This window comes from Pelodiscus sinensis, chromosome 6 (assembly GCF_049634645.1).
Source record: "Pelodiscus sinensis isolate JC-2024 chromosome 6, ASM4963464v1, whole genome shotgun sequence".
In the NCBI taxonomy this organism is placed as follows: Eukaryota; Metazoa; Chordata; order Testudines; family Trionychidae; genus Pelodiscus; species Pelodiscus sinensis.
Window position 1 is genome coordinate 15,480,251 of NC_134716.1, and position 24,247 is coordinate 15,504,497.

General features: G+C 39.1%; 2 protein-coding genes across 6 annotated transcripts in view; one reads left to right on the forward strand and one right to left on the reverse strand.

Moving 5' to 3' along the window:
* Positions 1 to 24,247, reverse strand: part of IFT74 (intraflagellar transport 74) — a 123,174-nt gene that overhangs the window by 66,935 nt on the left and 31,992 nt on the right. For all 5 annotated transcript variants that reach the window (XM_006127246.4, XM_006127245.4, XM_075931464.1 and 2 more), the window contains 5 exons: positions 23,452 to 23,513; positions 12,254 to 12,392; positions 11,184 to 11,246; positions 9,339 to 9,482; positions 8,448 to 8,488 (listed from right to left, as the gene is read on the reverse strand). In XM_006127246.4, coding sequence (XP_006127308.1) covers positions 8,448 to 8,488; positions 9,339 to 9,482; positions 11,184 to 11,246; positions 12,254 to 12,392; positions 23,452 to 23,513 — 449 coding nt within the window. The remainder of the gene's footprint in view (positions 1 to 8,447; positions 8,489 to 9,338; positions 9,483 to 11,183; positions 11,247 to 12,253; positions 12,393 to 23,451; positions 23,514 to 24,247) is intronic.
* On the forward strand, positions 13,561 to 21,750 carry LRRC19 (leucine rich repeat containing 19). The gene is made up of 5 exons (XM_006127243.4): positions 13,561 to 13,661; positions 14,926 to 15,018; positions 17,432 to 17,939; positions 18,195 to 18,410; positions 21,422 to 21,750. Exons 1-5 carry the CDS (start codon positions 13,611 to 13,613, stop codon positions 21,748 to 21,750), a joined length of 1,197 nt encoding a protein of 398 aa, XP_006127305.1. The 5' UTR covers positions 13,561 to 13,610.

Consider the following 24,247-nt stretch of genomic DNA (forward strand, 5'->3'; position numbering starts at 1 on the left):
ATCGCCTCTCCACATAGAGAATGGCATCTGGTGCCCCCCTGGTGGCTGATGTAGAACATCATGGTCATATTGTCAGTGAGGATACGCACCGAAGAGCCCTGAATATGTGAGAGGAAATATTTGCACACGCTGTGAACTGCTCGAAGCTCGAGCAGGTTAATGTGGAGCCCAGACATATTGTTGGTCCATTTTCCTTGTGTATACTATTGTTGGAAGTGGGCATCCGAACCTAGAAGTGAGGCATTTGTGGTGATTTGTTTGGATGGTTGCTCTTAGTGGAAGGGCACCCCAGTGTAGAGGTTCTGTGCCTGGATCTACCATAGCAAGGAAGTAAGAACTTTCGGCGGAGGCAAAACGTATCTGTGGATGTGGTGCTTGGTTGGTGTATACACTATGGCATCCAGTGTTGGAACCATCGAAAGAGCAGTCTGGTATGTCAGATGACATATGTAGTGACTGCCATATGCCCCATGAGTTTGAGACGGGTTAGAATGGGAATGGTTGGGCTGGTGGTCATGAATGTCACCAGGCTTTTTATATTGTTGAAACATTAATTGGGGAGACAGGCTTGTGCTGTCGTAGAATCTATGTGAGCCCCTATGAACTATAGGGATTATGAGGGGGCGTAGAGTGGAAATTGGTCATTGATAATGAACCCTCTAGACTAAAGGAAAGTCTTTGTGAATCTGATCATGTCCCTTGTGATCTGTTTGGAGGGATGTTGGATGAGGCAATCATCCAAATAAGGGAAGATTGTGATGCCTTTTCAACAGAGATGCGCCACTGCAACTGCGAGGGTCTTGGTGAAGACTCTGTGGGCAGAGTGGAGTCTGAATGGGAGGACTCTATATTGAAAATGGTCAGATGCTACTGTAAATTACAGAAAACTTCTGTGTGTAGGGGGTATTGTGATATAGAAGTATGCATCTTAGAGGTCGAGGGCTGCAAACCAGTCTCCCTTGTCCAGTGCGGAAATAATCATAGTGAATGTGACCATTTTGAAATGCTGCTTGCGAAGGTGTGTGTTTAGTTGATGGAGGTCTAAGAGAGGTCTCCAACACCCCTTCTCTTTCCGGTGAGAAATCCCTAGTTGATGGAGGTCTAAGAGAGGTCTCCAACACCCCTTCTCTTTCCGGTGAGAAAGTAAAATAAGTTTGAATAAAAACCTCTCCCTTGCTATTGTTTGGGGACTCGTTCTACGGCTCCTATGTTGAGATGGTGTTGGACTTCTTGGCGGAGCAATTTGTCTTTATCAAATGGCAGGTCTTCTTCCTTAGCCTGGAAGTCCTTATAAACTCCAGCTGTTTGAAGCCAGGATGAGTGTGTCATTACTATGGAAGGCCCTTGCTGTGGTGTCAGCAGCATCAAGGGCCATCTGTAGAGCTGTTCGAGATATAGTATACCCCTCTTTAATGACGGCTTTGAGGATAGGTCTCCTATCTGCTGGGAGATGTTGCAGGAATTCTATTAGTTTTGCATAGTTGTCAAAGTCGTGATTCACAAGTAGGCCTATGTAGTTAGCTATGTAGTTTAAGGGTTAAGGAGCAGTACATTTTCCTCCCAAACACATCAAAGCATTTGTAGTCTTTGTCTTGTAGTATATTTGTTTTATATTGAGGATTTTTAGACCTTTGATTTGTAGCATCTAGCACTAAAGAATTGGGTTGAGGGTGTAAGACTAAAAAGTCAATGCCTTTGGGTGGAACAAAGTATTTCCTATCAGCCATTTTGTTGGGTAGGGGGACTGTGGCTGGCATTTGCTATACTTCATCTACTGGTTCAAGTATCACCTTGTCTAGAGGCAGCGCAATTTTGGTTTTTGTAAAGGGATGGAGGTTCTTTAAAAGCTTGTGCTGCTTTTCCTGCACTTCGATAACACAACCTCCTGATTGGCGGCCACCCTTTTGAATAAATCTTGAAATTGTTTCAGATCGTCACTAGGTGAGGGATCGTCTGGGATAACTGTTTCATCAGGTACAAAAGACAAATTATCGTTTGGCGGCATCTCTGATAGTTGGATGGCCAGATCATCCTCAATCTGCCTTTCCTTGAGGTCTCTGCTCTTTGATGGAGAGTGTGATGGATCAGAGTGTTTAGACAGCAGTGATCTCTGAATGGGTGTGGAAGGGGCAGTGGAGCTGTGCCATAGTGCCCAATAACCAGGGCTCACCGAGCCGCGGCCAGCCCCACTCACCAGCCGTGCGGTTCAGCGCGCTGCACATGCGCTGATCACGCTGCGGCACCGTGCCAGGCTATAATCTACTCACCTATGGCAGGGCTCGACAATTAAGGTCGACAATTAAGGTATAGGGGGACTATCCGCTATGATGCCGAGGGTAGTACTGCCAATTGGGGTGCCATGGGGGTATTGGTAGTGCCATAGCCTGTGTGCCCCGTATGATGCATGCGTTTCTGTCTGTGTTGTGAAGAGAAAACACTCCTTGTATCACACTGACTGAAGTGCGATAATATAGATGAGCATGGCGAGGGCAGAGAGCCTCTGCTTGATAAGGGGCAGTGAGAATGGTGCTGTGCTGAAGACTTGGTTCCTGTTTTTCTGTCATTCATTGGCAGAGTGTGTGTTTTGCATGGTAGGGTTGCTGGTTTATGTTGTGGTGTGGAGTCCACTGGTAAAGACATCAATGCTGTTGGAACCCCGGGAGATGTGGGATTACTGTGAATTGTGAAAGGGCACGGGAGACAGCGCTGGTGTCGTCGGCGCCACGGGTGCTGGCAGTGCTGGGGGTGCCTGTGTTGTTTCGGGGCCCGTGGTAGATGCCCTTTTAGATGGCTGAGGAGCCAGTTTTGCAGCCTATTAGTGAAGAGACTCAAGATTTTTCAATGCCTGACATGCCTGGTTCATCTCCCTTACTTATTCATGACGGGAGGGAGAGGGCTGGTATGGGCTTTGATTTTGAACATACTTTCTGCAGTGAAGGGCTTGAGAAGTTCTTCTGAGGGGATGTCGTCCCCGAGCCCTTCTACAGATGGGGGTGTAGGGCTTTATCTGTGGATAGCATATGTATTCTGAGTTCTCTATCCTTGTGAGCTCTGGCTGTCAGACTGCGACAATGGATGCATTTTTGTGAAACATGCCTCTCTCTCAAAGTGTATGCATACACATTGGCCATCAGAGGCTGGCATGGAGTCCTGGCATTTCTCGCATGTTTAGAAGCCGGGAGAGGCCGGCATGTCATCTGGTGGCAGACTATGCCCTTGTAGCTGAGAGTGTTATTTATGAGTAAAGCTGCCTCTCTTTATATAATTAATTATTAATTATTATTATTCTTTGTGGTTTATAGTTTTCTGTGGCTTGTTGCTGTGTGGCGGTAAACTGTTGTTCTGACTAACTATATGCAAGCTGAAGTAAAAAAAACCGTGGCTTTTGTTCTTTGTTTTTTTTGTAATTATTAACTAACAGAAAAAGATAGATCAGGAACAGGTACGTCTATACTATCTAGCTAAAAAAATTGTTTTTCTCCCGCAGAGACTGTCCAGTTTGTCCAATATATATAGCAGTGGGGAATCACTGGCATAGATCAAATTACTGGATGTGCAGTCAAATGACCTTTTGATTTGGTAGCTTATGTTTTTGGCTTCAGTGATGAATTTGCTTGTATAGATATGTGGGCAGTGTTGGCATTGCGTTTGGTTGCAGGGTTGGGTTTCTGGTTATGATGTGGTCATGTGGCATGGTTACCGGAGAGAATTTGTTTCAGGTTGTCTGTAAGCGAGAATAGGCTTTTCTCCCAAGGTTTCGGAAAGTGAGGGATCATTTTCCAAGATGGGTTGTAGACTGTGTATAATGCACTGGAGGGGTCTGCCTATAATCCACAACTCAGACTTCTCCAGTGAATTATGCAGAAAAATTTATAGTCTCTTAATTCATTGCACAGTAACTGCATGCATCATTCTGGGTTACTATTTCATCCAGCATTTCCTAAATTTTAGGGTATATCCACAAAGGAGTGCAGAACAAAAAGAGCTAGGTAAGGGGGCATGGACAGGTGTCACAGTTATTTTCAAGAAGCTTAGCTTTCACTTTTTAAAAAATTAATCTCTAGCTGTTATGGCTAGGTGAAAACCCAAGAAACTCTTTCAAAATGTGACCCAAGTGCAAAGGATACAGCGATGTCTGCCTGAGTTTGCACAGAACTCAAAACAATTGTTCTGAGATGTCCACCGCCCCCATTCTTTTCAGTGAGTGCTAAATCAGATGCCAATGATGATACTTATAGGCCAACTTTGTTAAATTCACTACCCATGAAAACATGTAAGAAAGGAGAAACAGTATAATATGAAGATCTAAAGAATCTAATCTGAGTGACCATTCTTATGGAGGCCTATAACATGGGAAGGTTAAACAAGGTGGCATTACTGTTTTCATTTTCCTACATTGGGGGCTCAGCTTTCAAATGTTTGGGAAATGTTAATATAATCCCATACCAAAAAAATACATGAAGAGAATTTAGATAAGCATGCTCACCTTTAGCTCTGACTTTGTGTGTATTCTTTAGGATATGCTGCTTGGTTGTATGATCACATAGAATTTCTCAAATATAATAAAACAGATTTTTAAAATATCCTTTAGCCTCATGTTACAGCCAAGATCTGCTCCATTCGTTTACACATGCACACATTGTGGCTTTTTGTTACAGTAAATCAGAAACTGCTGGACTAAAGTAGCATAACAGTCTCCCTTAAAATCTACAAATAAAATCTACAAATTTTTAAAAATCTACAAGTGAAATAAACCTCAAGGCTATAATATTGTTCCTAATTTATTTTCTTGTCTCTTAATTGTCCTCTTACACTGCTCTACAGCCAAAATGCTTCTGAAATAAATGTAGTCAAACTTTACTAACTCTGGGTCACTGAGAACGAAAATGATGCTTAAAATTGTTGATTGGCTCTAGTTTTCAAGATATGCTATTGGGTCAGTATATACGACCCTTGACTTGCGAATGGCGGAGGATAAGTGAGTTATAAAGGGAAGGGATCTCAATTTAAACCAGAAATGACTAAAATACATCTTTGACTGGATCTATGAATAAATCTATGACTAGGTTTGGACAGTACTTGCTTTTTAGGCAAAACAATGAATGATGCAATCTGAAGCTGGTATTGCGTCATACATGATATGAATTGCATCGTGTTATTCCTAGAAGTCATGGATGATGCAATCATAACGAAGCTTACATCGCTCTGCTGAACAAATTGCCCTATATCAGCTCTAGAAATCATACAGTGTCGTGCTCTCTTATTTGTCAGTGTTTGATTTTGCAAAGGGACACATTTCTGTTTAGCCAAAGTGAGCAGAGTTGCCTCGTACTTGTGTCAACAGTGCAAATAACTTCTGCTATGTTTGTGGTGAAGTGACTTTTGCATCACAAAAGCGCAGTATAACCACCATGGTTAAGAAAGCCTATCACCTTTATTTTGGCTGCAAAATTGGAGATCAGGACAAGAGGTGGGCCCCACACATATGCTGCAACACCTGTGCAACAAATCTTCTCCAGTGGTTGAACAGGAAAAGGAAATCTATGCCTTTTGCAGTGCCAATGATTTGAGAGAGCCAACAGATCATACCAGCAATTGTTACTTCTGCATGGTGCCTCCAGTTGGGAAAGGTGTGTCAAAGAAGAAAAAGTGGACTGTGCATTATCCAAACATTCCATCAGCTATACGCCCAGTACCCCACGGAGAAGGACTGCCGGTTCCTGATGCACCAGAAGCATTCTCACTTGAGTCAGACGAGGAAGAGGAAGAGGATGAAACTTCTGGTCCTGAACCATCAATGTCACAGGACCCACATTTTCTCCCATCCTCCTCCTTTGAACCACACCTCATAACACAAGGTGAACTGAATGACTTTGTCAGGGATTTGGAACTACCCAAGAGTAAGGCAGAGCTGTTGGGCTCCAGACTACAGCAGTGGAATCTCCTGGCAGGTGATGTTAGGGTTTCCATGTTCCGTGACCGTCAAAAGGATCTTGTCCCATTCTTCTTCATGGAAAGTGATCTTGTAGCCTGCAACAACATCGACGGTGTGATGGCAGCCCTCAACATCCTTCACGATCCAGATGAGTGGAGACTGTTCATTGATTCGTCGAAGACGAGTCTTAAAGCTGTTTTGCTGCATAATGGCAATGTTTTGCCATCAATTCCAGTTGGTCATGCAGTCCATATGAAGGAAACCTATGACAACATGAAACAACTTTTGAGGTACATAAACTATGACCAACATCAGTGGCTGCTTTGTGGCGATTTGAAGGTTGTTGCTCTCTTGCTTGGTCTGCAGACTGGATACACAAAGTACTGCTGTTTTCTCTGCGAATGGGATAGTCGTGCAAGAGATTCCCACTACATCAAGATAGATTGGCTACTCCGACAGTCACTGGAGCCTGGGAGGAAAAGTGTTCAGCATCCATCACTTGTTGAATCAAGGAAGATTTTGTTACCACCCTTACACATCAAGCTGGGTCTGAGAAAGAACTTTGTCAAGGCCATGGACAAAACACAAGCAGCTTTCAAGTACCTCCGTGGAAAATTTCCAAGGTTAAGTGAAGCTAAGATAAAGGAAGGTGTCTTTATTGGTCCTCAGATTTGTGAACCTCTTCGAGATGATGCATTTGACCATGCACTTCGTGGCAAGGAAAAGACGGCATGGAAAGCCTTCCAGTTAGCAGTAATAAATTTTCTCAGAAACAACAAGGCAGACAACTACAGGTTGTTGGTGGAAAACCTCCTCAAGGCATACAAAAGCCTTGGTTGCAACATATCACTAAAGATACATTTTTTTGCACTCTCATCTAGATTTTTTTCCACCAAACTCCATTGCAACAATGGAGAAATGCTATCAGGGCAAATGGAGCTCATCAGTGCTTGCAGACTATTGCTGGACAGTGACAAAAGATGCTCCATTTAATGAATACAAGAGACAAGCCAAGAAGCGCCAAGTAGACACTGAATAGGACTAAACTATGTACATAATAGTTTTTTGCCTTTTGCTTCATAATAAATTTTATTTATATAACCCTCTTGCTGATTTTTAAAGTGTTACATAAACAGGATAGGTGAAATATTATCATGTAAAGCAACCATAAACACATGAAAAGACCTAGGTTTACAATTTATGATTAAAACTCTATCATCTACACAATATACATAGACGTAAAATGTAAAAACTTAAATATCTTGGAAGCAGTAGCCAATCAGTTGTTTTAATTGTCATATTTGAATTCAGCACATCAAAATACATAATAAATAGCACATTTTATCTCTGAAGCAGACAACTTGTAAAAAATTGTAGACCAGTGTTATCTGTGTCTAGATATTACACCATGGCATGACTATCCTAATGCTATAATGTACATTGCAATATCTATCCACGGATAAAAGTTCACTGTTATCTTTAAACAGTTTACTATTACATAAATATGTATTAGACAATATTTAACTTGTAATGTAGTAACAGGGCTGAACTGTATCCATAAATATTTGTATTAAAATAAGTTGTGTTAATTTTAATGAAGGATGCATATATTTTTATTGATTTATGACTCATGGGTATTTTATTTACACAGCACTTAACACAGCAGTGAGCCAGTCAAATTTTTTAAGCTTTAGAAAACCTTTTCTCTCTCTCTACATATAAAAAAACATTTCCGGTGAGACAACAGAGTGATGTCATCACATCATTCTGCATCCCACAGCCCCTCCCTCCACCGTCAATCACCTTGCTTCCTCCCTCCCTCCCCAGTGGCCTGGCAGGCTGGAGCCAGGCAGCCTCACCCTTCTCTCCTTGCCGCACCAGCAGCCCCATCACACTCCCCCTTGGCCAAGACTCTGCACCCCCAGTGCCTTCACAGTGTGGTGAGTGGAGACCTTTCACCCCCAGCCTGCTCCTGCCCCCTCCCTCCTGGCCAGACACCTACCCGCAGCTGGCTCCTGCAACCTCCCCTGCTCTTCCACCCTCCCCCCGCCCCGGCCACACATCTACCCCAAGAGAGGGGCGGGGGTTGGCGAGTGTAGCGAGCAGGAGGTGCAGCCCCCTCCTAAAAATAACAAATTTTAAAAGGTCTCCAGGTTGAGAATGCTAGCTAAACATATTACACTCAGATTACAAAAAAAAAAAAAAAAAAAAAAAAAAGGCAGCACGCAGCTGAGTTTTTAAAGTTAACAGCAAGAGACTCTCAAATACAGTAGCTTTTGTGATAATAAGCACAGTACATATAAAGAATGTTACAAGCAACACATCTATTTCTTTATATATATTAACTAATTCTCACAACAGGATAACAGAGGACAAATGACTTGCTCAACCTCACAGAGAATGTTGGTGTGAGATCAAAAAGCAATGCTTGACACCTAATCCTATGCTCAGACACGTCTCTTATAATGTGCCAGAACAGGGCCAATAAGAACAATATAACAGAAATACTCACTGTCTTTCCATACTTGCTATTTCCTGGTTATCTTCTTTAACCTATACAAACGAATATCAAATGTTTCAAAGGCAAAAAAGAGATACAATCGAAAAGATACACAAAACCAAATGATTAATTCATTCATTCTAGGAATTAAGTGTCAGCCTGCAAAAGAGCTGGTTGTAAATAATTCTTCTACAGCCATTGCTTTGCTGAATAAAAGATGGAATATCATCATTTAGTGGTGTCACCTTTACAGCTACCTCCCAATGGTACCCCTCTCTTTTCTTTCTCCAATATTTTCAACTTTAATGCAATATTTTACAGTCTAGTCCTGCAACACTTACTCTCATGAATACAATCATGCAAACAGCTTCATTTAAAGTAATCAGATTACTTACGTTAGTAGGAATTACTTACACCAGAAAAAGTTTGCAGGACTGGGTCCTTAATTAACCAGATGACTCATCTTTCCCAAACATTTTAGACTTGAGCTAGAAAGATGTTCAATAAAATGAATCCAATTTTCCCACCCCCAAATGCTCCCTTCCTACACTGAGCGTGAAAGTGATTAGAACAGGAGCTATTTCAGTCAGTTTTATATTCGCTGAAAACTCCACCCCCTCCCGGTAATTTTAATTGGATAGATTCCAGCCCCTTTGTGTTGCTAAAAGGAAAAAGGGCCAGAACCAAGACAGAGAATCTAACTCCATGTTTTTACATTGTCATTTAAAAAAACCCACAGCATTAAAAAATGTAAATAAAAGACGTAATAAAATATTTTTTCCTGCCTCTTTCAGTAATCTCTCTCTTTCTTCCTGTGGAGATCCCATACTCGTGTCATTTAAAAAAACCCACAGCATTAAAAAATGTAAATAAAAGATGTAATAAATTATTTTTTTTCCCTGCCTGTTTCAGTAATCTCTCTCTTTCTTCCTGTGGAGATCCCATACTCTTGTCCTCAGCAATCATTTGATCTCGATGTTCCTCAAGGCCATGAAGTTTTTCATACAGCTGCACAGCCTCTTGTTTTACCTGGGAGTGCGCTATTTCCTGAGTAGAACAAGTAAACACTGGTTAGATTTCCAGTGGACAATACATTGTTGAAATGCTTGTGTTTTTATTTAGCAAAAGTTTATGTATATAATAAAACTAGTTTATTTGCAATTTACAGTGAAGTCTGTACAAAAGATTGGCATATAATCTAGCTGTCTAGGTTCTAAGCATTTCAGTGCTATCTGAGTACTTTATTAGGCAGTGTCTTGCTTTTACAGTCTAACCTAATGGAACTCCAAAGATAAGGTCTAATAAGGAAGCTATACAGAAGAGGAGGCAGAAAGTTGTTGCATGCTCAAGACATTTTCACTGTGATATCAAGCCCCATACATACATCAAAATGTCTAAAATGTGAAGGAGTTGTCAAAATAGCAATGCCACTAAACTGAAAGTAAGACAAGATCACTGTAACTGTTGTTTTCTGAAGACATACATCATGTTCACACTCTAGGGTACATATTCCTCTGAGAGACCAATGCAGGCAATCTTTAGTTTCAGTGGTTATACCCCTGGAGGGGGGGAAAGGGGGGGGGAGAGAGAGAGAGAGAGAGAGAGAGAGAGAGAGAGTGTGTGTGTGTGTGTGTGTGTGTGTGTGTGTGTGACAACTCCTGCTACAGAATTTAGACCTGTTCTTTCAAAGTGGGAGGTGAAGGCACTCACACATATATACTAAAGACGACTGAGTCATAAGGAGAAATTGCAAATCTCTCAACTCTTTGGGGAGAAGAATTTGTGAGTGATCTGCTTTACGTATTCAGAGAACATTTTACATGTAATTTTCTGATTTCTAATGTTCCAAAAGAATACATCTGACAATGTTAAGGGAAAATGAAAAATAGAGTTTAGAAAGGAACCCTCATCAGACCTATACAAGTCCTCTATACTGAATGCTAGAGTTCTAGTGATACATTATGTTCTGATTTCTTTCTGAGGAGTGAATCGAAGGCAGTGGAAAACTTGGGGAAAGCCACAGGCCCATGAGAGCACAGTAAAATTTAGCTCAGGCTAGGGAGTACAAGCAAGCCCCTTCATGTTATTTAAGCACTATATTGCCTCTGCAGGGATGGGAGAAATTAACATGCAGAATGACCTTCAATGAAGCATCCATACTGCATCAAGATACTGACACTGATTTGGGCTCATACACCTATGTACAATAAAAAGGAGCCCTTGTATTATGGTTTGGAAGGACTGCATTTGCTATTCCAGCATATAGGCTAGAAAAGTGGCCACAGGTCAATGTTACAGTCCTGATCTTGTTTGTTGATGGAATTCAATTTTCCCAGACATTTATTTAGATCCATAGACAAAATAGTTTACTCTATTAGAATAAAAAGAGTGATTTTCTTAACAATTTCAAAAGTGATAATTTACATCTATCATGTAATCACTGAGCTATAGTTCACATGTATGACATACCAGCTGTAAAATACCTGATTACTTGACATCTAGCAAAAATAAATTATGAAACATAATTGGTGGGTTTGACCCTATCCGATAAAAATAAAATTACAGTATATGCATTAATGGCCTGAGGCTGTACCACTGAAATGGATGGGAGCTTTGCCCTGATCTTTAAGAGTGCATGTTTATGCTATTAAAGAGTTACAGAAAAACTACACTGTGGTACTTTGCTGATGTACAAATTCTTTTTGCATTTACAATATAAATAGATCAGTTATTTATCTTCATACATACAGCTCCTAGAGTGTCTTCCTTTACATTCAATGCATCCAACTCCTGCTGCTGAGCATCTAATTCCTAGAGGAAATGAACATGAATAGTTTAGGTAAAAATTACCATTGGAGGAGAACTTTCTTCCCTATTCTGCACATTTGATTCCAGCAAATGCCATAGAACATTCAGTCCTTCTTGTTAAGTGTATTTGTGAATAGGATAAGACCCCTTCCTCCAATCTGTGCCTGGCAGAGCTTTGCCAGCTTTGCAGGATTGCAGTTTTGTGATTAAGCTTCATATTACTGTTACTTATATCTTGGCTGTAATTATGAACCATTATACCCTTTCACCAACTTTTTCTTTGAAGGGAAGATGTTCATTGAAAAAATAATATTTTTAAAAATTATTTTCATCTCTTTTGTTAATCTTTAAATAACTGAAACAAAGAACTTCAAATACATCGATGTTTAATTTTCTTATGTAAATGGCAGGCAATTATTGTAGTGGATAAGGAATCAGAAATCTTGGGTTCTGCTCTCTGCTCTGTCACTGATTTACGAACATAAGAACAGCCATATCGGGTCAGACCAAAGGTCCATCTAGCCCAGTATCCTGTCTGCTGACAGTAGCTAATACCAGATGACCCAGAGAGAGGGAATACAACTTGAAGTGTGACCTTTTACAGGTTATTCAGATCTAGAACCTGCAAAGTTTATACATGTATTTTTTACGCATGCATTTACTGCTAAGCATCTGAGCATTTGCAGGATTCATTCAAGGCCTTAATTTCCACACCTTAATATCCCCATCTGTAAAATAACAGTAATGATGGAGGAGAATGAAAATAATTTATTTATTTTAAACCATGTTGAGATCTACAGATAGAAAATGCTTGGTATTATTTTGTTTCTAATCAATTTCATTTCCTGGTTTTCATGCACTAGCACAAAGTTGAAATGTTGGGGATAATGCTATCTGAAAGTTTCCCTTTACTTTAATCAGATTAAATTCTTTAGTATTCCAAACTATATTGTGGAATTCATGGAACTAATTTTACATATATCTTAGACTAACAATATGAGAAATCCCACCTGTAACAGTTTTTCATTGGTATCCTTCATCTCCACATATTTAGCTTGATTCTCCTGAGACATATTTTTTATTATGTCATCAGCTACTTGTTTTTCACGTTCAATATCTTCTTCCACTGCTTGAATTAACTTTTCTTTGCTGTAGTAACAGAGGAAAGTGAAAGTAATGTTATAACTCACTATACTGTTTATTTATAAAAACAAAGAGATGCTCATTCCTGGTTTTAACCACCTAAAACAATCTAATATCACAAATATAATACATAACCAACCACCTTCCTCAGAATGAAATATAGTCCATCTGATAAAATAAGTGCATCATTACTATAGATTTTTTGCTTGAAATATATATGAAACACTTTGTATAATTGTGGACCTGATTCTTCTGTCTTAACATTTAACTCACTGAAGTCAACTGCAATTTTGAACACAAAACAACTATAGCAGCCGTGGCCAACCTGCGGCTCACGAGCAGCAAGCGGCCCTTCCCCCCCCAGGGTGCAGCTTGTGAAGCCTCCCCACCATGGCTCATAAAGTCACTCCCACACCCCTGAAACCGCCCTTTCCTCCCGGCTCCCTGGGCTCACTGGGGCAGGGGAGCTGTCCAGTGCGGCCATTAAATATGGAGCATGAAAGATGGCATCGGCTGGCGGGAGCCTGATGTGGCCAAAAAGCTTCTGAATGCATTTTCTTAATGACTTTTTTTGTTTTGTTTTACTCGACAACTTTGCCCCGGTTCTTCGCACTGGATCCACGGATATCTTGGCTCTTTGCCTGGAATGGGTTGGCCACCCCTGAACTATAGGATCAGACCTATCAAAGTAACTTTTTGAACACTGATATACCATGCAATGGTTCCTCCTAAATAAAGATGGATTATGTGTCAGATTTAAGATACTACTAAAGATAAGTGCTTGAATTATATCACCTTTACAATACAACAAACTAAAAAAATGTGAGGCTTGCAAACCATGAATTTTCATTTAAAATTTTCCACATATGTAAAGATCTGCAGATTTTAATTCTGATTACTAGCCTCACTTATAAAATAAGCCTTTTCTCTTAAACATTCTTCAGTTAACCACAACTCATCCTTTGTGTAAGCTCCTGCGATGTTTTAACTTGATTTTTCCTATGTGATCTGAAATTAAGAGGCCTAAGCATATTACCACCAGACTTCCTTAGTGACTATAGATCCAAATAACTAAGATGACTATAAGAAATTGCTCAACCTAGTCAATCTTTTGCTAAGGAAGTTCTAGCCTTTTATTTATTTATTTTTAGCTACCTGCCTGGTCACAGAGTACAAAGGTTAAAAACAAAGTAAAATGCTGTTGCAACATCTTTCCTCTTTTTAATGCACAGGAAACACACAACTATACATATTCTCTCTTTAAAAATAAAAAAGGTAAGATACTTTATAGATTTTTTTTTCAAAGCCAGCTTAATAGTCTTAAATGTGTGGGAAAATAATTTTGTTTATATAATTTGATTGTCAGACTGGAAATAGATCTCATATTAAAGACACCCTGGGCTCCTCAATCAATATGAGCTCTTCACGAGCCAAACTACTGCATTATACTTTGTTAAAAGATTAGAAAGCAGCCCGAGTCTTTTGGAAAGGAAAATGTTTCTGATTTTACAAGCTACACTTCTTCCTAATTTACTCTTGAAAATTGCATTTTGTATTTGTTTTTTAACTAATGTAGGAATTGTAGAGGACATCACTATGAAATGAAAACTCCTAAGAAGCCATTTTTGAAACATATTCAAAGAAAGCATGTATGGGCTCAGATCATGGGAGAATGTTAAGATATTAATGATGTCTGTCTGCCTGATTTTTTTTCCAAATGACTAATTTTTTAAAAAACATCTATTTTAATAGATCATTCTTCAATAGTATGCCTTGATTATTTTATAATAATTTAAAATCATGAACATATTTTGGCTTGTATGCTGATGGGTCTTTTCACAGTGAAAGAAACTGACTGATTTACATAAGAAAAAATGTAGACAGAATTGTTTTTTTTTTTTAAACAGTTTCACCATTTAACAACTTGTAAAGATTTGTTTCCCTTATACAAATTGCAATAATATTCAACAGAGGGATATAAATTAGACACTTTGAAATTGCAAATGAAGCCGGGATTTGAATTTCCCACTCTTCATTTGCATAATCACATTATGGTGCTCTTTCGAAAAAGCACTATTTCGAAAGTGAAATCGCAATCTAGATGCAGTTCTTTCGAAAATGGAAGCCTCGGATTACAGGATCTTTTGGAAAAGGCTTCTATTTTCAAAAGAACCATGTCTAGATTGTGGTTTCACTTTTGAAATAGCACTTTTTCAAAAGAGCACTATGATGCGATTATGCAAACAAAGCGCAGGAAATTCAAATCCTGGCTTCATTTGCAATTTTGAAGTGTCTAATTTATATTCCTCTTTCGAAAGAGGGACATAGTCTAGACACACCTTTGACAGAGGGATGTAGTCTTATTTAGGTTCTTAGCAATATTTACATAAGACAAAAACACAAGAAGTTATGATGAATCATTTCTTTCAACTATAAATCAACTTTTGTTTACATGACTAAAACCAGGAGCATGCCTTTAAACTAATAATAAAGCAATATAAATGTTGGTCCTAACATACAAAAATATTCTCTTTTCTAGACTTTGAAGATGAAAATCACTTGGCTAATGATCTGGATTGGAGCAGTATTTTCAAATCCAGTCACGGGTGAATGCACTATTACTTCTCAATCTGTAAGTTTTAAACCAAACTGTTTTAATTTTTTATCATTTTCTTAGATACTCCACAGAGAGGTGATTCCTTTACATTACGGCTACTCAACACATGGCCCGTGGGCCGCATGCAGCCTATGACCTATTTGTTTGAGGCCCACAAACAGTTTGGGTTTACACAGGGCTCAACACGCAGCCCGTGGTAGGAGCCAAAACAAAACAAACAAAAAAATCAATAATGGTCCTTTGTTGATATGTGTTTTAGTAGTTAAATTCCTGGATTGTCATTGCTCATTAAAAGTGCTGTCATATGGGTGGAAATCAGGTAAATATTCATCATCATCATCATCAACCATGGACTCAACACCCATTGGTGTTTGATGCCGCCCTCACTATTTCCTTCCATCTTTCCCTGTCCAGTTCAGAGAGGCTTAGTTTCTGTAGACTAGTTCCACACCAATCTGCTATATCATCTACATATTCTCTGTAGGGTCTGCCTCTCCTATTCGGACCATCCATTATGCCGAATACCAAGGTCTTTACTTTTTGCTCGTCGTTCGTTCTGCAGATATGCCCGAATAGCTGTAACTTCCATTGTATAATCTTCTTCTGCTCTTTCAGCTGTATCTTCCTATATAATTCCTCATTGGTGACCTTCTGCACCCATGCTATTCTCAGGATCTTTCTATAACAACTTCTCTCGATTGCATTTTATTAATATCAGCAGAACTGACTTAACTGGGGCCTATGCATTGTGTAGTCTTGCCTTAATCTTTATATTCACGCTCATTAGTGTGAAAAAGATGTTTGCATCTATTTGCTTATATATTTGCATGTATATGCAACCACACTTAAGTTGTGAACCTCGGCATGTGCTGAGAATATCACTGTGACTCCTGGGGCTTTCAAAGTCAAATAGCCCTGTTTTAGATCAAAGACTTGTATTTTAACAATAGCCTCATCTTCAGCCTCCTCAATATATTACAGTATACCTATAGCTAGATAGATATCCAACAACCTAATGGTAGAAGACCATGTAGAAAAGGAACAAAAATGACTCTCTCTTACTTGGACAATGCAAATAATTATGACAAAGCTCCATTTTGTATTTTATTGAATTGAAAAAAATCTATTTGATATGGTTACATTCTCAGATTTCAATCCAAATTCCACTGAAGTCAACTGTCTTTCGCCCTGACTCCAATTAGTTTTGGAACAGACTCAAAAAACTAAGAGACTGAGCACTTTCAAATACCACTAAAGACAAGAGAGTTGATAGGGTTCAGCTATTCACAGTCAGCCTCACAGCTTTTGAAAATAATAACAATAATATGAATCACATGGGTAGCCATGTTAGCCTCTTACATCTGATGAAGTGCGTTTTTGCCCATGAAAGCTTATGCCCAAATAAATCCATTAGTTTTTGAAGTGCCACAGGACTCCTTATTGTTTTTAAGTAATGAGATAATAGAATTTCATTTTTCACCTCACTCTTTCCAAAGAGAATTTTAGTTTAATCGGTCCCTCCTTCTTGTACTTATAGTTTGGGTGTCACGATTCACAACTGGGTAACTAAACTGCTGTTATATTGATTACACTGCTTACATTAAGGTAGTAACTTGCTGCCCACTTGTCTAAAACTAACTTTACTATTTATCTTTGCACTAACTTGTCAAAGAGCAAACTGCACACACACTAAAAGAGAAATCCACCCTTTTGTAAAAATAAAACAGGTTTCAGTGTACTCATTGGCATGAAGAATAAAATCAGAGTAGACAATAGACTCTCAAAGTAGAGATGACTGCAGGTAGGTTAGTTTCAACCCAGAAAACCAAATTAGTTTAAGTACTTTGGTTGCAATAAAAAATTAATTTTTAGTGAACTCAATCCTTCTCCACAAATGAAAATCTTATTAAAACTAGCATCTTTAGAGATGAAACAAAAAATAAAGAAAAAACAAAAATTAGTTCTCTCTCCAACTCTTGCCCACTTCCTTTCATTCAGGCATAGCTTATCTTCAGGGATCTCCCTGTTATGTAGGAAGATACTTCTTTTTATACTAAGCCCCTCTTCCTAGTAGGCCTGGCCAAACCTTCACATTACATTTCTAATTGCCTTGGGCCATTAACTCCCAGGTTAATCCCCTCACAAGGGATGGAGCTGGTGGTGCTTTGTCACCTTTCCTTCCTGTTGGAATTCCAAAATTGCTTCCATTAGATGATATTCACCACCCCAGTGACCATGAACCTTATCCCACAAGTATATTTTAAAGAAAATCAGAACAGAATAGTATGGGTCCAGGGCTTTCTCTCTGGATCTCAAAGAGATGGCATGCTTGGTTACAAGGGGTTTTTGCACTGCAAGAGCCCACATCAATCCTTTCTATTAGAAAATATTTTGTAATTTATATTGTTTTTCTCTCTCCCTTCAACAGGTCATTTGTGAGGAATCTGCAAAGAATTACTCTTCTATTCCTACCTTAAGTAAAAATGTTACTAAATTGTATCTAAGTAACAACAGCATTCTTTTAAACAGAACTGACAAAAAGGTTCTTCAGCTATTTATTAACTTGACTGAATTGTATCTCAATGAAAATGCCATTACTGTGCTATATAATAATACCTTCTACAAGCTGTCAAAACTCACAATTCTAGATATAAGTCATAATTGTATCAATACAATTGAACAGGCTGCATTTGCAGGTCTAAATCAACTATCCACATTGTATCTAAATCATAATAAAATATTCCAGATGGATTCTTACATATTTACAATGCTGAAAAACCTGATGGTTTTGAGTCTACAGGGCAATTTGTTGGAGCACTTGGATATAAAAGCACCATTTAAACCATTTAGAATTAACTTAAAAAGAAATCCATGGAATTGTTCCTGTGGCCTGCTCCATTTACAGAAATGGTTGAATCTCTCATATGTGAAGCTAGGTAAGTTTTGACAACAGCAGCAATGAGTCCATTACAATACTTACAAAAGTAACGCCTCTACAGTATTTATTCCTCTCCAATCAACCATCATTATCCTGATCTTACATGAGTTAAGCCTCATCAGGCTTGTCATCAAGAATGAAATACAATTTAATATTGTAAATTAATAAGAAAACTCACTTATATACTATAATTTCTCACACTGCAGAACAGATCCTATCATCTCTCATGACCCTTTATTATTCATACTTTCAGAACATGAAAATGACACTTTGTGTGAATATCCAAATGCCTGGAACAAATTTTCCATCAAGACGGCACCTATCCAAAAATCTGATTGTGACTCAGGAAGAGGCTCTCTCACAAAGGCTGCACTTTCTAAATCTACCATTAGTCCTAAAACCATTGTCATTTTAACATCTTCTCTCGACTCTTCAAACAACAGTATTAGGAGCAATGCATCACATCCAGGTGATATACTGATGTTTCATTTCACTACTTCATAATAGCACTGTCCAGTACTACTTCTATGGGGCGCATCTCAAAAATAAGCCAGTGATATGGGAAATGCCATGCACTTAGGCACAGAAATATTGTGTTCACATTATGTGGAATTTATGTCATGCTTAACTTTATCAAGAGCTCAAAACTGACCTGAATTACAATTCCATTATGGAATATTATAAAATAATATACATAAACTAATGATGTGAGGAGATCTGAGGTTCAAATAATGAGCTAAGTGTTTGTATTCTAAACCAGTGTTTCTCAACCAGTGGTACGAGTACCCTTGGGGTACTCGAGAGAAGTCTGAGGAGTACGTCGACACAACTTGAAAAATTTATATAGAAAGGCGGGGTAGAAATATTTAAATAATAAATAAATAATTAAATAACTGAAATTTGGAGAAAATTGAATTTTTGTTTTAAGTTTTATAGCGCTTTATTATTTTTGTACTTTTTACAACCAAAAATTTCATCACCTGCCCGGCTACAATTAAATTGTCTAAACAAATGTGTAGGAAAAAAAAATTGTGTGTCTGAAAATTTTAGGTACTGGGAGTACTTATAATTTTCTTTTAAATGGGTACTTTTTTGGGGAGGGGGGAGAAAGGGGACTTATTAAAAAAAAGTTTTAGAATCACTGTTCTAAATGAACTACAATTCAGTCACCCAGTTATACTGCTCACAATCTTCTATCTGTGAAAGGCTCCTTTCCATTTTTAGTTTTGTTCTTGGCATGCAAACACGGTCTATTGATTTACACATCCCTGATCACTGGTGTTCATTTTGGACTTCCCCTCCCCTTTGATATCTTACCTCCCCATTTTTCTAGGGATGTTAAAAATCATTTATTATGGTAACCCTGTAACTGCTAAAAATCTTAGCAGTTACAGACGCTTAGCTTTATACTGCAGAGCCCGCAGCAAAGCCTCCCCATGAGTGGAATGGGCATTTCTTGCCCACTCAGCTCCCGGGGAGGTGACCTCCTCCCTGGGAGAATGGGCAACCCTAGTCCGCTGGACTCCAGAGGAGAAGGCTTCTCTGTGGCAGTGCCACTTCCGTGGGAGTGAAGCGGCATTCCTTCCCATTCAGTTCCCGGGGAGGAGGCTTTGCTGCCCTGCCACAGTGAAGCCACTTCCCCAGGAGTTGGTTGAATTTAACTGATACCATTAACTGATCAGCGTGAGCGTAACAGTTAAATGGTTAATAGGTTAAACTCTAACATCCCTACTTTTTACCCACAATTAATTCTCTCTCTCATCCACCTCTCAGAGTACCAGCTTCACAGCCTTCTCCTGAGCCCATGTCACCATTGCATAGAGAGACCAATAGAACAAAAGTGAAAGAAGTGGGAAGAAGGGACACTAATTTCTGGATAGATTTATACCTATGAGGCTATCACAACCTCAAAATCCTTTAGGATGCATTAGCTGCCATAATTCATCGGGCACTGTGAACACACATGGTAGATTTGCGAGTAGATATTTTTGGCAGTTATGGTCTCTTGGGATTTTCAACATAAAGAAAATGAATCTGGTGGGGGGAGGGGAACGTACAAAATGAATGAAAGTTAAAAAGTGACTGATGTAGATGTTCTAGACTGCAATCACGTTCAGCTTGAAATTTGAAAATGAAAATCAATTTCATGTTCTATTGTCCTATCCTAGAAATGAACCTAAAGTTCACTTCAGATCTGAATAATGATTCATGGACTGTGCCCAGAACATTTAATCAGACCTTCAGTTCTGAAAGAAAGTTACTTAGTTAAACTTGGCCACACAGAACATTCTGAGTATCCTGAGGGTGAAAATATGGACGTAGGCACCCATATGTAGAAAAAGTGTCCCCAGTGCAGATTTTGGTTGCTCAAACATGGTATACAGGCAGTCCCCGACTTACACGGATCCGACTTATGTCGGATCCGCATTTACGAACGGGGCTTTTCTCGCCCCGGAGCTTACGGGCGGCGGGTCACCACTCGTGTCCTCCGGGGCGAGAAAAGCTTCTCCCGGTCTCCCTGGTCTGCTGGGGCGGTCCAGCAAAGCCGCTGAACCTCCCCAGCAGACCAGGAACACCTGAGCAAAGCCGCCGCCTGGGCGGCTTTGCTCATTTGCCCGGGAGCAAAGCTGCCCAGGAGCAAAGCCTCCCAGGCAGCGGGACCCCCGCCGCCTGGGCAGCTTTGCTCCTGTCCCCCTGGTCTGCTGGGGGGGGTCCAGCAAAGCCGCTGGGGGGGTCCAGGCGGCGGCTTTGCTCGGGTGTCCCTGGTCTGCTGGGGGGGTCCAGCAGCTTTGCTGGACCCCCCCAGCAGACCAGGGAGACAGGAGCAAAGCCACACAGGCGGCATCCCGCCGCCTGTGCGGCTTTGCTCAGGGGCAAAGGAGCAAAGCCGCATGGGCAGCGGGGTCCCTCCGCCTGTGCGGCTTTGCTCGGGTCTCCCTGGTCTGCTGGGGGGGAGGGGGCGCAGCTAGTGCGCCCCCCCCCCAGCAGACCAGGCTTTTGTTGCAGGACGCCTCGGGTAGAGCAGCTGGGGTGCTGCTGGGTTGGTCCTGTGGGAACCTACCGGGCAGCGCCCCAGCTGTTCTGTCCCAGGCTCCAGATTCAGCAGCTGTTGAAACTGATCAGGCTGATTCCAGGAAACTGGGCGCAGAGCAACTCTGCCTCCGGCTTCCTGTAATCAGCCCCTGGTCAGTTTCAGTGGCAGCAGCTGAATCTGGAGCCAGTTCCGACTTACATACAAATTCAACTTAAGAACAAACCTATAGTCCCTATCTTGTACGTAACCCGGGGACTGCCTGTACTATTAATAAAATACGAAAGAGTCAAGAATTCCTCTAGTAGTTTGTTTCCAAAAGTCCCTTATCTGTCCATAAAGCAATTAGTATTACAGGGTTTTTTTTGGGTATTATGCAAGGAGAGTTGGTTGTTTTGGTTTAAGATATTTTATTTAATGTGATTTTACTTTCCTTTGTATTCTTAAAGGTTCTCCACCTCTTGGCAAAACTTGGGCCTTTCTGCTGGGTGTTGTGGTTTTTGTCCTAAGCACTTCATTACTGATTCTTATTGCCATAAAATTCCCAATGTGGTACCGCTACTTGATCAGCTACAATCACCATCGTCTGGAAGAGCAGGAACCAGAAATGTTTGAAAAGGAGTTTACAACTGATCTGGGCACTCCTCCATCAGTATTAAACATCAGTGAGCAATATCCCACTGTAATATTTGAACAAACTCATATATTCACACTTGATGAGGATGGTTTTATTGAGGACAAATATATAGATGACCCTGGATTAACTGAAAAGGTTTAAATTCGTATATAATGGATGATATTTTGACTTTTCAAGAGCTGATTATATAGGATCAATACATTCAAAATATTTTAAATAAATATTTCTAGTATATATTATAGATTGAAAACAAAGCTTTTGGACAAATGTGTGCTACATATTGTATTAAATGAATAGGTAAGAAATCTGGTGATGTGCATGCATTACCACAGTAACAAATATTTTAAAATATATAAGCATAGTCCGACACTAAAAATCTCACTGTGTAATTATAATAGGGAAAAATTACACCAAGTTCTTATATATTATTTTTTCATCAGTAGATTTCAAAACACTTTACAATGATAGCATCATTACTTCTGTTTTACAGCCAGGAACTGAGACAAAGTGTGGTGAAATGACATGTCCCAGCAGGCCACTGGCAGCAGTAACACTTGAACCCAGGTCTTCCGAGTCCTAATTCAATTCTCTAGCCATTAGGCAAAACTAAGAACATTGAATAGAGCAACTAGGATTTTCTAGCTAAGCCACATTCAGTTTTATTTATTCATAAACAAAAAATAGTTGTTTGAGTAAGCAAAACAAAAGGCTGTTTCACCATGTCCCCCACATCACTTACATCCATCCATGAACAAAATACCATTATCACATACTGAATACTTTATTTTATTCCACTGTTGACTGATGTCTCTTTAATGTTATGAAAACTGCCAATGTAGAACATATTTTTAACCATGTAAAGAAAAGATTGAGGCATTTCAGTTTTTAAACTGCAAATAGATGAATCTCCTCAAGATTTTCAAATATTCTTAAAATCAAGTTGTTGAGATATAGGGAAACATTTCATTTAAGGAATAATGTATAGTAAATGAGAAAATGGACAGTTTTTAATATTAAAAGAAAATATATTTCTTATTATTTCACAAAAGGGTTCATAAAATACAATGGATAGCAATGTCCTTACCATTTCACTGTTTTTTTATTGAAGTCATAAAATCTTTAGATTGTGTAAAAAATCAAGACTGGAAACATTAATGGCCCAAATCTACCTTCAAACAGACCCACTGGAATATATGCTATTGTTTCAGGAATTTATGGGGGTAGAACTGGCGCCAATTGTAAAAGCAAATTATAGAAAATTATATAAAACAGTTGGCAGGGATGTGACCATTTTTAGAATAATCAGAAATCACAAAACAACTCATTGTAATTATGTTATGATGGCTATGACAATATTTACTTGTTTCAGTCAGGAAATCAAACTTTAAAACAATCTTGATGAGAGACTAAATGCTGTCAAAGAACAAATTGTTTTTTTTAAAGGTGACACTGATTCTTACATAATTTTTTTATATAGCTTCATTTACTTGATGAACATAAATGCTGTAGTGACAGTACACCTTGTATGATTGACCTGATAAATTCTGATTGACTTATGAGAACAAATCCATTATATATTTTAAGTTATTTAGAAATCAATTTCTTTATTAAAATGTATTGAAAATATTTTAAATATACTTTAAACACTAAGTTGACTGAGGGACTGAAGTTTTAATCCTTACGAACCTTATTCAGTGACACTTGTAGAGAATACAACCAACTCTTAGGGAATATTTTTTGAGTTAAAAATTGTCTGACCAGTTAAATCATTTCTTCATCCTGACTCATTTTAATAAGCTATTTTATACTAAAATTCAATTTTCTGATATCTGATGTACTTACGCTTGTCTCTCTGTAAAAATTATATCAATACTTTGAGCTTCTCGGTCATTTTGAGTTTTTAGCTGTTAAAAAATGAATAATTAGTGAGTTACATTTCTGCATGAAAAGATCTTTGCCACTAATGAAAATATAAACACTAAAAATTCATAGAAAGTTATACATGCATTTGAATGAACAAGCGGAATGGAAGACCAAAATGGAAGTGGGAAGGAATAGCAGTGGCCTCTTAATCCAAAAGCATATCTGATCCTGCATATATGTATTCTGTAACTGTAATTCCCACTGAAAGCCGGCATTTGAATGGGTACTATAATCACAGAAACTGCACATCAATGTTTTTATTAATCATCAAGTTGGATTACTTGGGGTAAAAGCTATCCTCACTGGCTTCTCAGGCTACTTTACAAAGAAAAGTTCTTCCCAGCTATGAACAAAGTGAGCACTGGCACAGTCTTGGTGCTTGGAATAGTGATAGAAATGTAGCCGGGTTAGTCTGGTGTAGCTGAAGCAAAAAACAGGACTATGTAGCACTTTAAAGACTAACAAGATGGTTTATTAGGTGATGAGCTTTCGTGGGCCAGATCCACTTCCTCAGATCAAATAGTGGAAGAAAATTGGCGCAACCATATATACCAAAGGATACAATCAAAAAAATGAACACATATGCCAATTTTCCTCCACTATTTGATCTGAGGAAGTGGGTCTGGCCCACGAAAGCTCATCACCTAATAAACCATCTTGTTAGTCTTTAAAGTGCTACATAGTCCTGTTTTTTAGTGCTTGGAGGAACCCTTCG

Excerpts from the sequence above, each read along its gene's own strand:
- LRRC19 (XM_006127243.4), top strand. The coding sequence starts at position 13,611 with ATGCACAGGAAACACACAACTATACATATTCTCTCTTTAAAAATAAAA. Across the intron at positions 15,019-17,431 it reads GCACTATTACTTCTCAATCT|GTCATTTGTGAGGAATCTGC; the intron begins GTAAGTTTTAAA and ends TCCCTTCAACAG. Across the intron at positions 18,411-21,421 it reads GAGCAATGCATCACATCCAG|GTTCTCCACCTCTTGGCAAA; the intron begins GTGATATACTGA and ends GTATTCTTAAAG.